The sequence below is a fragment of the Pangasianodon hypophthalmus genome, chromosome 13 (genome assembly GCF_027358585.1).
Source record: "Pangasianodon hypophthalmus isolate fPanHyp1 chromosome 13, fPanHyp1.pri, whole genome shotgun sequence".
Lineage (NCBI taxonomy): Eukaryota > Metazoa > Chordata > Actinopteri > Siluriformes > Pangasiidae > Pangasianodon > Pangasianodon hypophthalmus.
The window spans coordinates 19,459,818-19,472,682 of record NC_069722.1 but is presented as its reverse complement, the minus strand read 5'-3'; the positions used below and the strand labels follow the sequence as shown (position 1 = coordinate 19,472,682).

The 12,865-nt window shown below is 39.6% G+C and overlaps 1 protein-coding gene across 1 annotated transcript; it reads right to left on the bottom strand.

Annotated features, from left to right (window-relative positions):
• Positions 1-5,834: 5,834 nt before the first annotated feature.
• ndufab1b (NADH:ubiquinone oxidoreductase subunit AB1b) lies at positions 5,835-12,203 on the bottom strand. The gene is made up of 5 exons (XM_026916188.3): positions 12,035-12,203; positions 10,126-10,248; positions 8,232-8,319; positions 7,296-7,405; positions 5,835-5,961 (listed from the first exon to the last, which is right to left on the bottom strand). The coding sequence occupies exons 1-4, from the start codon at positions 12,158-12,160 to the stop codon at positions 7,317-7,319; spliced, it is 426 nt and encodes a 141-aa protein (XP_026771989.3). The 5' UTR covers positions 12,161-12,203; the 3' UTR covers positions 5,835-5,961; positions 7,296-7,316.
• Between the last annotated feature and the right edge of the window lie 662 nt (positions 12,204-12,865).

Below are 12,865 nucleotides of genomic sequence, written 5' to 3'. Positions count from 1 at the left end.
AGGTTACCTGAAAAAGCGGGTTGAGTGACAATTAAAAATATGTGGTACACTGTAGTCAGAACTTCTCCGCTTTTAATGTGTTCTTGAACTTACTGAGCCTTGTAGAGCTTGTTCAGCTTAGTTTGGACAACTGCTTTTGCATGCTTTCACCTTCACGCTTAAACCGCAACAGCATACCAGTCATATACCAGACATTCACAGACCGAAACACGTGATAAGCTACAGTAAAATACAAAGTGTAACTTGGCACAAGCACAACCAAAGCGCACTACTGTACATTGCAAAATCAATACCTACCTCAGGCAGCTTGTTGACCACGCCTGTCAACAATTTCCCTCCATTTGCATAACAGATTCTTATGCATACCTTATTTTTACATTTAATTGTATGTTTGTACTTCACGATTGCAATCAACAGCACTTTTGAATACTCAATTATGATTGGTCAGAAACTGTGGATTCATTTTCTACAACAACAGCTCTGACAGTTGTGGAGACATTAAGGTTTATATTAATGCGCTCTTTCTAACATGGTATTGTTTCTACGTATACTAACAGCTCATACATAGAGATATGTATGGTGGATACTTCAAATAAACAAATTTAAAAGTCGATACGGTGAAGTTTTCTGGGAGGAGGCGTTTATTTAGCGTTTATGGAAGGAGTCTCCAGTAACAGTCAGAGGTAAAGCTGTTACTTTAAGGTTTCTGACAAGGAAAAGTTTTCAAGATGGAGGACTGTAGTTTCTCAGTTATGTGACAAGCTGCAAATTTGTCTTATTAACTCCAAGAGAGAGAAAAAAAGAGAGGCTGGTGAGGTAACATCTGTTTATAGGTGCTAGAATGTACACTCACGGGCCACTTTAATAGGAACACCCGTACACCTGCTCATTTATGCAGTTCTCCAATCAGCCAATCATGTGGCAGCAGTACAATGCATAAAATCATGCAGATACAGGCCATGAGCTTCAGTTAATGTTCACATCAAACATCAGAATGGGGAAAAAATGTGATCTCTGTGACTTTAACCATAGCTAGGTTGTTTGAGTATTTCAGAAACCGCTGACATCCTGGGATTTTCACACACAACATTCTCTAGAGTTTACACAGAATGGTATGAAAAACAAAAAACATGAAGTTCTGTGGGTTGGAATGCTTCGTTGATAAGAGAGGTCAGAGGAAAATGGCCGGATGGGTTCGAGCTGCCAGGAAGGATATAGTAACTCAAATAATCACGCTTTCTAATCGCATGAATGTGTGGGTATACAGGTGTTCCTAATAAAGTGGACAGTGGTGTAAGTGATAACAGGAACTAACTTGTTTTGCAGACATTTCACAACATTAATGTAAAACATATGGCTTTGTCATTGTTTAATTAATAAAGAATTTCTGAGGTGTAAGAGGAATAAAACACTTCAGGACGTGCTTTTTTAGGAAACTCGTATAATGCATTAATGAATTTGAATGATTGTATCCTGAGTGTGTGAGTAACGTCGCACACTGTACAACTGCCCATTTCTTTCTACAGTTCTCCTAACTTAAAATCTGTTAATATTTAGCTTGTCCTCTTCCTTTCCTTCTCCACCCAGACGTGCACTTATAACACAAGGAGAGGTGTGTGTGTGAGTGTGTGTCATGGAGCAGAAGACTGCAAATTATGCTACCAAAATTTCAGGCTCACTAGCCAAGAGCTATAGCTAATATAGCTAGCTGAAAGGACATGGCTAGAATATATGAGAAATGATTAACCTTATTATTATAATTATATATTACTGCTAAATATCTTGTGCTACTGATAAAACGCAGAAATCTGACCTTGATTGGATTTGAAATCACACACCACATGGTGAAATCTATTGCTGTAAAATCTAAAGAGACATCAGGACACTACACGAGATTAAAGAGAGGATAGAGAGCCCCATAGTTGAGGGTAGTCCATCGTTTCACACACACACACACACACACACACACACACACACACATTGGAAATTCATTATGTGCACTGATGCATGACGCACAACCTCATGTTTCATACACACACACTCCCAGTCAGGTAGAAAGAGGCAAGACAGACATCCCCTTTATTTGAAGTCCCCTGGTTGCTTTACCATCACAACTATCTATCTATCTATCTATCTATCTCTGACCCCGGTTACTCTGTGTGTACTGTGTTTTTCTAAACCTGATCAAGAGAGAGACACACACCGCTGAAAAGCTCCTCTCGTTAGTTAACAGTCATGTCTAGTGTGCACTAATTAGTGCGATAGAAGATGTTTGTTGACACACTGCACTTAGTGCATCGAACACACACACACACACACACACACACAGAGCTTGTGTAATTGTAACCATGCTCGTGACAGAAAAGGAGCTGTTGTGAACACGTTGTGAGGGAAACGGCGAGAAGTGTAACTTTACCCCCTCATGTATTAGTAAACAAGTGAATAAATGGTCCAGCCTCCTCCGTGCTTCATCGAGTGGAAATACTGAAGCGTGTTGTTGTTGTTTTTTCCACTAGGGGCTCAGGGTTTCTACTAGCTAGAGCTGTGAAAAAATATTGGTGTGATGGTATACTGTGATAAAGTATAACAAATATACTATATTTCCTTTAATGCAGCTAGCTAAAGCTAGCTATGTGGTCAAGTTAGCATAACTACAATGAAGATGCATTCATGGCACATTTTCTTTAAAATTAAAAAAAAAAAATTCAAAGAAATCTTTACGGTAATTTGCTCTCCTTGGCTTGTGACTTGCTTGGGTCACACATAATGACATACAGTATAGTCAGGTGATTAAATAGTTTTTATAAGTCGAGAAAATGAGATATGGTGTATATCAGAGCTTGATCAGTAAAACTGTCTAAATAACAAGCTGCATTTTTTAATCTTAAGATGATGGACTTGAGCCAGGCCCTTAACCCTCAACTGCTCAGTTGTATAAATGAGATAAATGTAAGTCGCTCTAGATAAGTTCTCATGGATAAGGGCATAAATGTAAATCAACATCTGTACAGTGGCATGTTTAATGTCAACTTCAAATGTTTACAGTTTTACATGTGAGAAGCTGAGAAATTCTCTAACTCTCTAAGCTTAAATAATGAAAATGTGTGCAGGTGAATGGTGTAAGAATTACAGCACATTTTATATGTGGCCCCTCCCTTTTTTAAGGGACCAAAAATTCCCATCATTATTTCACTTACAAGTAAGCAGATAAAAGGTCTCGAATTGCTTTCAAGTAGGACACTTGCATTTGGAATCTGTTGCTGTTAACGCTCCATATGAAATCCAAAGAGCTTTCACGGCCAGTGAAGCAAGCCATTTTTAGGCTGAAAATTCTAAACAAACCCATCAGAGAGATAGCAAAAACATTAGGTGTGGCCGAATAAACTATTTGGTACATTCTTAAAAAGAAAGGATGCACAGTTGAGCTCAGGACTTCCAAAAGTCTCGGAAGACCACGGAAAACAACTGTGGTGGATGACACAAAAATTCATGGAATTCTTTCCATGGTGAAGAATAACCATTTCACAAGAGTTGGCCAGGTCAGGAACACTCTCCATGTGGTAGGTGGATCTGTGTTAAAGTCAACAACCAAGAGAAGTTACTGCTAGAGTAGATACAGAGGGTTTACCACAAGTGTAAACCATTAGGAAGCCTAGATTAGAGGTTGCCGAAAACATCTAAAAATCCTGTAGAGTTCTGGAACAACATCCTACGGACAGATAAGACGAAGATCTCATACGTCCAATATTTGCAATATTCCACAAGTCACATGTTCAACAGGAAGTCCTGAAGATCATGGGAAGAAGAAAAGTAAGTTCTCTCTTTCTTTTTTCTTTATTTTCAATTTTATTGTGAAATATTGACTGATGAGGTCATTTTGAAAGGACAAACCTGTTACCAAAATTGTAGACTGAAAGGAAATTATTAAGGAAACACATACAATTTAAGTAAATCATTACAATGTCCTTAATGTCTTCAAGCATGGATGGTAGTTAACCATATTTTTGCTAATTCTATGCTAAATATGCAACACTATAACTCCCTTAAGAGAGAAATGCAGCCCCTGGCAGCAAAGAAACCTTAGAAAAATGAGATATTGTTGCCTGAGATCGGTTAACTCATTTTTAGATTAGATTAAATGTTAAAAAAAAAAAAGTTTAAATGGGCTAAATGGCATGTTAGTACATTGTATTGTGATGTAATATTAAACATGAATGGATGGATGGATGGATGGATGATGCATTCAGAGGACATGAAGTAAAATGAGCATCAAGAGTGTTGTTATACTCCCCAAGATAATGGCGATGATGAATATTAAAGATGCCCTGATTCTGATTTGCCTAAGTGTAGTAGAGGTTTTAAAAGATACTGCTGTGAGGATGTGAGCACTGGGAGTGAGACAGAGGAAAAAAAAGACCTCTCAAATCTCTCAAAACACACACACGCGCGCACACACACACACACACAAGTAAACACACCCATCTGCACAAGATCAAGATAGGAAGGGAACCAGGGAGAGAAAGGCAGAGAGTGAGAAAGAGTGAGTGAGTGAGAGAGAGAGAGAGAGAGAGAGAGAGAGAGAGAGGGAGAGAGGGAGAGAAGCAGAAGCAGAGGTGTGTGTGTTCACTCTGCTTCAGCACAATGAACGTTTTGTCTGGCTCTCGTGGTGTGGGGCTGAGCAAAGGAACAAGTGTGACGGCTCGTAAGGTGTCCCAAATGTGCGTGTGTGTGTGTGTGTTTTAGTCTTTAACAAAGACAAGCATTCAGACAAACTCAGCATTGCTCTGGAGGGGTGGAGTCAACCCAGACACACCCACCTCATGCATATTCATTACCCCTGACAGTCCTCTCTATTTGTTTCTCTCTCAGTCTTCCTGTGTCTTGTGTCACCTTGACTTTCTCCTGTGGTTGTCTCCCAGTGTCTCTCGTCTCCTTTCTCTTATTCTCTGTATGCGTCTCATTTCTTTTGTTCTCTCTTTCTATTTCCTAATTTACAAAAAAAAATTAAAAAATGGGCCTCTGCAGAAACCCCACAGCACCAGAGCCTGGAAACCACACACACACACACACACTTTGCTCTTCTACAGAGCTCATTTAAATTCAATGCACACCTCTACCCAGAAAGAGACAGGGCCGTGCCACACACACACACACACCCTGAGGCGAAGAAACCAAGGTGCCCTCTGCTGGCGCTGTTCACTGCTGCATGATACAAAATGCTAAAAGTCGCACACACACACACACACACACACAAAACCAGCTTTGTTTTTGCCTTGTGTACTTTCACACACCAGTATTCTGTTACATGATATAGCAAGATATCCAACACACACATACACACACACACACACAGGACGTTAGTAAACACTTAAAGGAAAAATCCACCCTGAATGACTTGCGTATTAATGTTTACAGTTGTGTTTGCTCTTCAGTGGTGTCCAAGATTTATTTTGTAATGAAATACTGAGTTGATGATGTGTTTTCCACACATTTTTTTTTTCAGTATAAAAGAATAAGAAATTAGAAATTATAATAATATAAGTAAATTCTAATAATTATTTTAAAAAAAAAAGTTAGAAAGCGATATCACAATACCTGAGATATCTCAGGAAAGTGGATTGTGAGATAATTTATCACAATATTGATATTATATTGTCATATTGCCTAGCCCTGTGTATACTGTTTACATGTATAAACAAACAGCTTCATCTACCATTTCAAATGAAAGTGATAACGGATCTCTCCTCCCGAGTGTACATCTCCTGAGCCCTTAATCGGCGCTTAATCTTCAACTGTGAGATGAAGATTTAAAGTTTGGACACAGTGAAAGCTGATACTTTAGATTTCTGTTTATTGTTCAAATATGCATGACAATTTTTTTAATTAAACATTACACAAAACTGCTGACAGAGACAGAAAGATGTTCAGGAGAGAAATGGTACAGGTGAAAACTCTTGATGCCTGTGGAAAGAGTGAGAAAGAAACACGTAACCAACCACGAAAGAAAATCCAATAAGAAGACAAATCAATAACTAATATGTTTTTATCCACTCAAATTCCAGAGCTTCTCATACACTGCTACATTACTGACATTCAGTGGGCCTCATTTATCAAGCTGGATATGAACAGATTTATTCGTAAATCGTTCATTGGAGCATTTACATAAAAAATGTGGTATTCATTAAAAAAAAAATCCTGTGAACCAGTCATGTACTATATTATGCATTTCAATAACTCGCACAAATTTAATTACACTTTTGTAAAGCCCACATTACAGGAATTGACTAAAGAGAGCGGCGTGTAATGACTCAGGCAGTTCTGTTCTCCATGGCATCGTCTTTTAATGCTGTACTACACTTTATTCAAGCCAGCACTAAGTGACCAATAAGTGACCGATCTGGTATGTCTCAAGGTGCAAAGTGCCATATTCTCTCTAGTGTGCCATCACTGGGCTTCTTAGGACACTCACATGCCTTCGAACATGACATTGGGTGGGCACATTGGCTCATTCTTGCTGAGAATCACTGAGAAACTTCACTTTGAATTTTAAAAAATAAATGAATAAATAAACTAGGGCAGTTTCTCGGCATGATTGCTTCGTGTCTATGATGATCACCTGGGTATAGTGGACATTTTTTCTGTTATCATGTCAAACCATTTTCTTTTCACCTCACTTAATTCACCTTTTCTGTAATTCAGCTCCAGGTATTGGCCTTTTCAGAGGCTGTTACGCTGACAAATAATATAGTTTTATTGACATAGCCTTTCACTTCTTCCTCTGAAAAAATCTTTTTGCCGTTGACTCGTCATTTCAGCTGCATAAGGTTCGCCTTATATGGAGTTTTGTGGGCGTTACCAAATGCAAATCCGCTGTGCCGTGCACACACCTGGTAATTTACGGGTGATTGACATTCATCTACATACACGGGCGAGTATGAAGAGTGTTTCCGAAACTTGTTTCAATCTGCTGGAAAATTTTTAGTTCAGTTTAGGTTATGCAAACATTTCCACATAACTTTAACAGAAGATTGATAAATGAGGCCCAGTGTTACTAATGTTTCTCACAGGACATGTCAAACTCCTTTTATCCTATCTCTTCTCCGAAACTGAAATTCAACGGAACAGAAATGATCTAACTACTGGCTGAGGAATCTCTTATGCTAGACCTTTTAAACCTTTCGTCCCTGAAGAGCAGAATAAAGGCAGGCTGTTTACGGAAGTCATTAGGAGTTTGATCGTCGAGGCTGTGCATTAGAGAAACGTGGATGGAAACACAGTTAAAGAGGAGCGCTTACATGGAAAGCGAGCCTTGCTTATTAGTTCACGTCCTTTTTACTCGCGATGTACTGTACAACCTCTGCAGGAGTCAGGAGCTTTTCTGCTTCTGCATCCGGAATCTCAAATCCTGCAGGAAACGCAGTGAATCAGCTTTAAACACTAGCACTTCCGCTGGTATACAAGGATAATGCAATATAAAACACTTATGATGTTAACGTTGATTAAAGCATTCTTTAGTTTTATTAACTTCCAAGAAAAAATGAGGGAACTACTGTTTATAGCTGCTATAACGTAAGGGAAAACAGGAACTAACAGGAACTAAGGCGGCACAATATTGAAGAAAAATGTGATATGCAATAACTTTTTAAATGATGCAATATTTAAAAACTGAAAATGACATAACCAACATACGTTTCATGCTCTTTTGAGGAAAAGAAAGCATTCTCTGCTATCTGTGTTGCCCTAAAACTTTTTGAAGTATTAAACTTTTTGAAGTATTAAAATCAATCAGTTATCGCAAGCCCTTGCGATATACGTATAGCGATATTGCAATAATTTCGATATACTGTGCTGCCCTAATGTCCACAACATTAAATGTAACTATAAATGGACAAAAAAAGTTTTTTAATAAACAAAAAAAATGATAATCGCTGGCAAATTGCTATGGTATAAGACGAAAAAAGCTATATTATAGTGGTACAGGCATCACATAACCCCGTCGTTGATTGTTTTCCTATAACAGCACGCCCTGTCGTGTTTCATTCCTTAATTAGCATGTTCCTAAGTTAGCATTTGTTAGTGTTTTTTTCTGTGTGTAACATTAAAGTTATCATCAATCAGCACTTTATTTCCAACAGGGAACCTAGAATTTGTAATGCTGCAAGGTTATATGGCATTTAATGTCTTCCTCCATGATAACAGGAAGCTGTAAGCAGATATTCTGATGCACTGACCAAACTCGTCTTCCATCGCCATGATAATCTCCACCTGATCCAAACTGTCCAGTCCCAAATCCTTCATAAAGTGAGATGATGACTCAAGCTGTGGCGTGGAAAGAGAGACATAATTAGCTTGCATCATTCACTGTGCTCTCGTGAACAGGAACGGTTGTGTGTAAATATCGTTATTGCCGTTACAGAGGTCGTGTTCAGGTTCACGCTGAGCTGAGAACAGCAAAGCGTGAGTCTTCTCACTTTTCATTTCAGATGGCTCTCTATATGCAGACCTGATCTCAGTCGGCTTGTCTATCCAAACCAAGGAGGTGTAGATCCCTCAGTATCCATCCTTCCTCAACAACTGACTTTGTTTTGCTTTACATCACTACATCTTCTTCTCCATTCATGCTGAGTCGGGCATCTGGAGCTTTGCACCCACCTGATTTTAGCACATCTTTAATATCACGTAGCCTAGAGATATTAGCTTTATCGGTTCACTTCAGGAATTCCTCAGGGCTCGCTACTTGGTCCGGACTCATTGATCAGATTACATCTAATCCTAAATTGGCTTTCTGACATTTAACCTGAAAATGAAACTCAACAAATCAGAACTGCTCTAACTACCGACTAGGCGTCGATCATATGATGAAAATACCATCACGAATTTAGAACAGTAACAATAAATTGTTATTATTTTGCTTAAAGATCTTTTTTTTTCATTTAGTACTGCACTTCAGAAGCAACATAAGATATTTACACTACATGTTTCCCAGAAGACAATATAATAACAATTTACACTGATCATCCTGTTCAAAAGCTTTCTTGAGCATCAGTGAATGTTTGCACCTTTTGTAATAGTTGTGTACGAGTCCCTCAGTTGTCCTCAGTGTGAAAAGATGGATCTCAGCATCATATAGCTGCTGTAGGAAAGGGGTCAAATATGCAGAAGAACCAAATATTTGACCAGGGTTCAAATATGCTGGAAAACTAAAGAATGTGCAGGACCTGGAGGATTTTTCTGAAGAACAGTGGGCAGTTTAACTGCTCAGGACAAAGGGACTCATGAACAACTATCACAAAACATAAAAACAGTCGTTGATCATCCAGGTAACAACACATAGTATTAACAATCAAGCTTAAGTAAACTTTTGAACTGGTTCATTTGTGTAAATTCAGTTATTATTGTGTCTTGCGGACTGCAAGGCGTATGTAAATTTATGACTACAACTGTACTTCCCTACAATCAGGGTTCACGTGCACCATGTAATACAGACCACCGAACAGTACACCTCAGCCACAGGAAGTACAACAAACACAATAATACAGTATGAACACTATAACACGGCCACAGGAAGCATGATGAAAGCAGTATGCAGTATATTTAACCACTATCGCAAAGCCACAGGAAGTGCCTGTCTATATATTTGTCCTTCAATCACCAATATCCTATGAAGAAACGTTCCTATCCTGATGGGAGTGGTCTTTTCCAGGATGACTCCGCCCACATTCACGGAGTACAAGGCCTCACTGAATGGTTCGATGAGGAAATTGAAGTAAATCATATTCCATGGCCTTCACAGTCAACAGATCGCAATCCATTCAGGAGATTTTGGAGTGATGTGTTAGATAGCACTCTCTAAACACCAACTGCGCGAATATCTTTTGGACGAACGATGTTCTAATGCTACGGTACAGTTCCAGAGACTTGTATAATCTGTGCTAAAGAGCTTTAAGGCTGCTAAGTGAGCTTGTCGTGGCCCAGCACCTTACTTTATGTTGATCTGTCTAGCCAAAAGCATCCATATACAGTATATCTATTGTCTATTTGATACAGTATGTGTATTGCTATGCATGCAATTTTTCATGGAGCCATCTTGTTACTTCTAACAAGTGCGATGATACGAGCTCGTACCGTCTCTGGCTTGATCTTGTCGTACAGTTTAAGGACGTTCATGACGCGCTCTTCGATGCTCTGCAGGGTTAGTGGCGTTGAATCGCAGTACTGCCGACACAGCTGCAGAGCAGGACTGGAGACCTACAGACATAAAACAACAAATATGGTCATCATCATGTCTGATCAATTAATACGAAAGCCAGCAATGGGACTAAGTGAGCGCACAATCTTTTCCTTAGTCTGGATGTATTCGATCAACCAAGACGTGTTTGGTGTCTGACGTTTGCTTTTTGTACTGGAGATCCCTGGAATAATTTAGGCACTAAGCATGAGAAGCTTATAACCTCCCTTGCTTGTTACATGGCCCTCAGATTTCAAAGGTTTAAAGGAAAAGTTGATGCATGAACAATGTTTTTACTGAAATATTTGTGACGTGTGTAGTGATTCTGGTGCTAATTTGTTGGTTGGTCCTATATTTTTGATATTCCTGAGAGAAATTACCGGCTGTGTGCCACAATGATGTCACAGGGGGACGTCACCAGCACAGTTGCATTAAATTAAGATCATTTCAATGATCTCAAATGTACGAGATGACCATCAGCCTTTGCTGTTAGCTCCTAAAAGCAAAAACGTGAGATCATCTTTTCTCACTCGCCATTTTCCAGAAATAGTAGAGGCACCAAACACTGGACTCGAAGTTCCAGAATGCAGTGCAGCTATACGACGTAGTCATGCTGAATTACGGCTAAGGCTAGCTAGGGATCTACAACGTGATGAACATGATAGCACTGACTGTGGTATTAGACTGAAAGTTGAAGCTTTGGAAGATGGAAATGAGGAGGTGAAAGAGATGGACAGACTAAACGTCCTTTAAAAGGACAAGTTGTGTAGAATGTCATGATATGCTGTACCGTTAGGATTTAAGTAGAATTAAGAAGCTCTAACATGTTCCAGCATGACGATGCCCCTGTGCCAACCCATCTCAGGGCACAATCGTGCACACACACACACACACACACACACACACCACGGGCAATTTAGAGATGCCAATCAGACTACAAGGCATGTCTTTGGACTGGAGGAGGAAAATCTAAGTACCTGGAGGAAACCCCTGAGGCACAACGAGAACATGCAAAAGAAATTCATGCACAGGGTGAAGTCAGGAATCGAACCCCCAACCCCGCAGGTACCAGGCAAACGTACTAACCCCTAAGCCACCATGTCAGCGTATAATATAGTTATTTAACAAAATCAAGGTTTGGCCATCTCTGATCATGTGACAGCTCCCAAGTCCCTGTCTGAGCTTAAGTTTCATATGCGTTCACATGGGTTTCCTCTGTATTCTCTGGCTTCCTCCCACAAAATTGGTTCAGGGTTCCACTAAATTGGCAATACGTGTGAATGTCTGTGCACGTAGGGCCCTGCAATGGACTTGCATCACATCCTCATGCCTAGTGTTCCTGGGATAGATTTCAGAGCCACTTTAACCCTGAGCAGGATAAAGCTGTTACTGAAGATGAATGAATGAATGATCATGTATGTTAAGAGTTGAGTGAACTTTGGTGACTCTAATACACCAGATCCAATTAATGAGATAATAAACAGGTGTAGTATTATAGTATTATCAAGAAACTCAGCTAAATGTGGCATACTCATTTCTGAACATTCTTGCTGAAATACAAGTGAGAGGTCACCCTGTGCACCTTTGTTTCTATTTCACAGACATACATGTACACAGAAAACAGTATGAGCATGATCTGAGCATGATCTGAGCATGATCTGAGCATGATCTGAGCATGATCTGAGCATGTTCTGAGCATTTATGTCCTCCACACACTGTCCAGTGCAGCAAAGACACTGCAGGGTCACTGCATTATTCCAGCACGAGGCCATTATGGCGGAAATGATGTATGTTATAAAGCCTCACCCGTACAAGCTGCGTCCATTTCGCTGGAACCAGACTCAGTGATCTCTGGCTGGCGGATTTTATAACCCCGCTATGCTGTAATAACCTTACAGAGCGGACACAGTGCACGAGTACCCGAGACGCCATGTCTGTTGAAACTCTTTTACCCAAAATGCATAGCAGCAAAATATAACAGAGAAGTCGGCATGTGCGTGCGCATGCGCACAGAGCCTGCTCTGGCTCACGTCCCTCACTGTGCATTCAAGTGCTCCTGGGAAGTTCGTATATACGACGCTAGGTGCGTTCAAGTTATTTTGGTCGGAGCAAGATGGCGGTGTACCTTCTCTTAATTAACTACATTGCCTTTTTTTTTTAAAAATGTTTTTAGTCAATTTATGAAGCCACTGTAAACTTTATCGTTACATATTAAATCGTTATTGTACAATGCTATCGTATCTTGTGCAGGCAATTAGCTTGTTTCATTGTAAATAAAAAAGCCTGACCCATTCAATTTCAACTGATTTACCCTCAACTACAGACGCTGCAGCCACTGATTCCGTCATGTTTTCTTACTGAGACCCTAACTCAGAAACTCAGAGCTCAAGCAAATCCCGAGTTTCCCACTCGTAATCACGGCTTTGTCATAAATACCATCTTTCCGACATGACTTGAACGCACCATTATATACCGTCTGCTTACGTTTGACTTGTATTCAGTTACATTTTTATGTTAATTAAAATAATTCCAGTCAACACATTTTGTTGAATATATTGATTTAGATGTTTAACTGACTTAGAAAGAAAACCCAAAAAAATAAAAACTCTTAACGCGCATCCCAAATCGCATACTTAT

Coding starts and splice junctions, on each gene's coding strand:
- ndufab1b (XM_026916188.3), bottom strand. CDS start 12,160: ATGGCGTCTCGGGTACTCGTGCACTGTGTCCGCTCTGTAAGGTTATTA. Junction 8,320..10,125: donor ACAAGATCAAGCCAGAGACG/GTACGAGCTCGT, acceptor TCCACGCCACAG/CTTGAGTCATCATCTCACTT. Junction 7,406..8,231: donor GGCGATGGAAGACGAGTTTG/GTCAGTGCATCA, acceptor CGTTTCCTGCAG/GATTTGAGATTCCGGATGCA.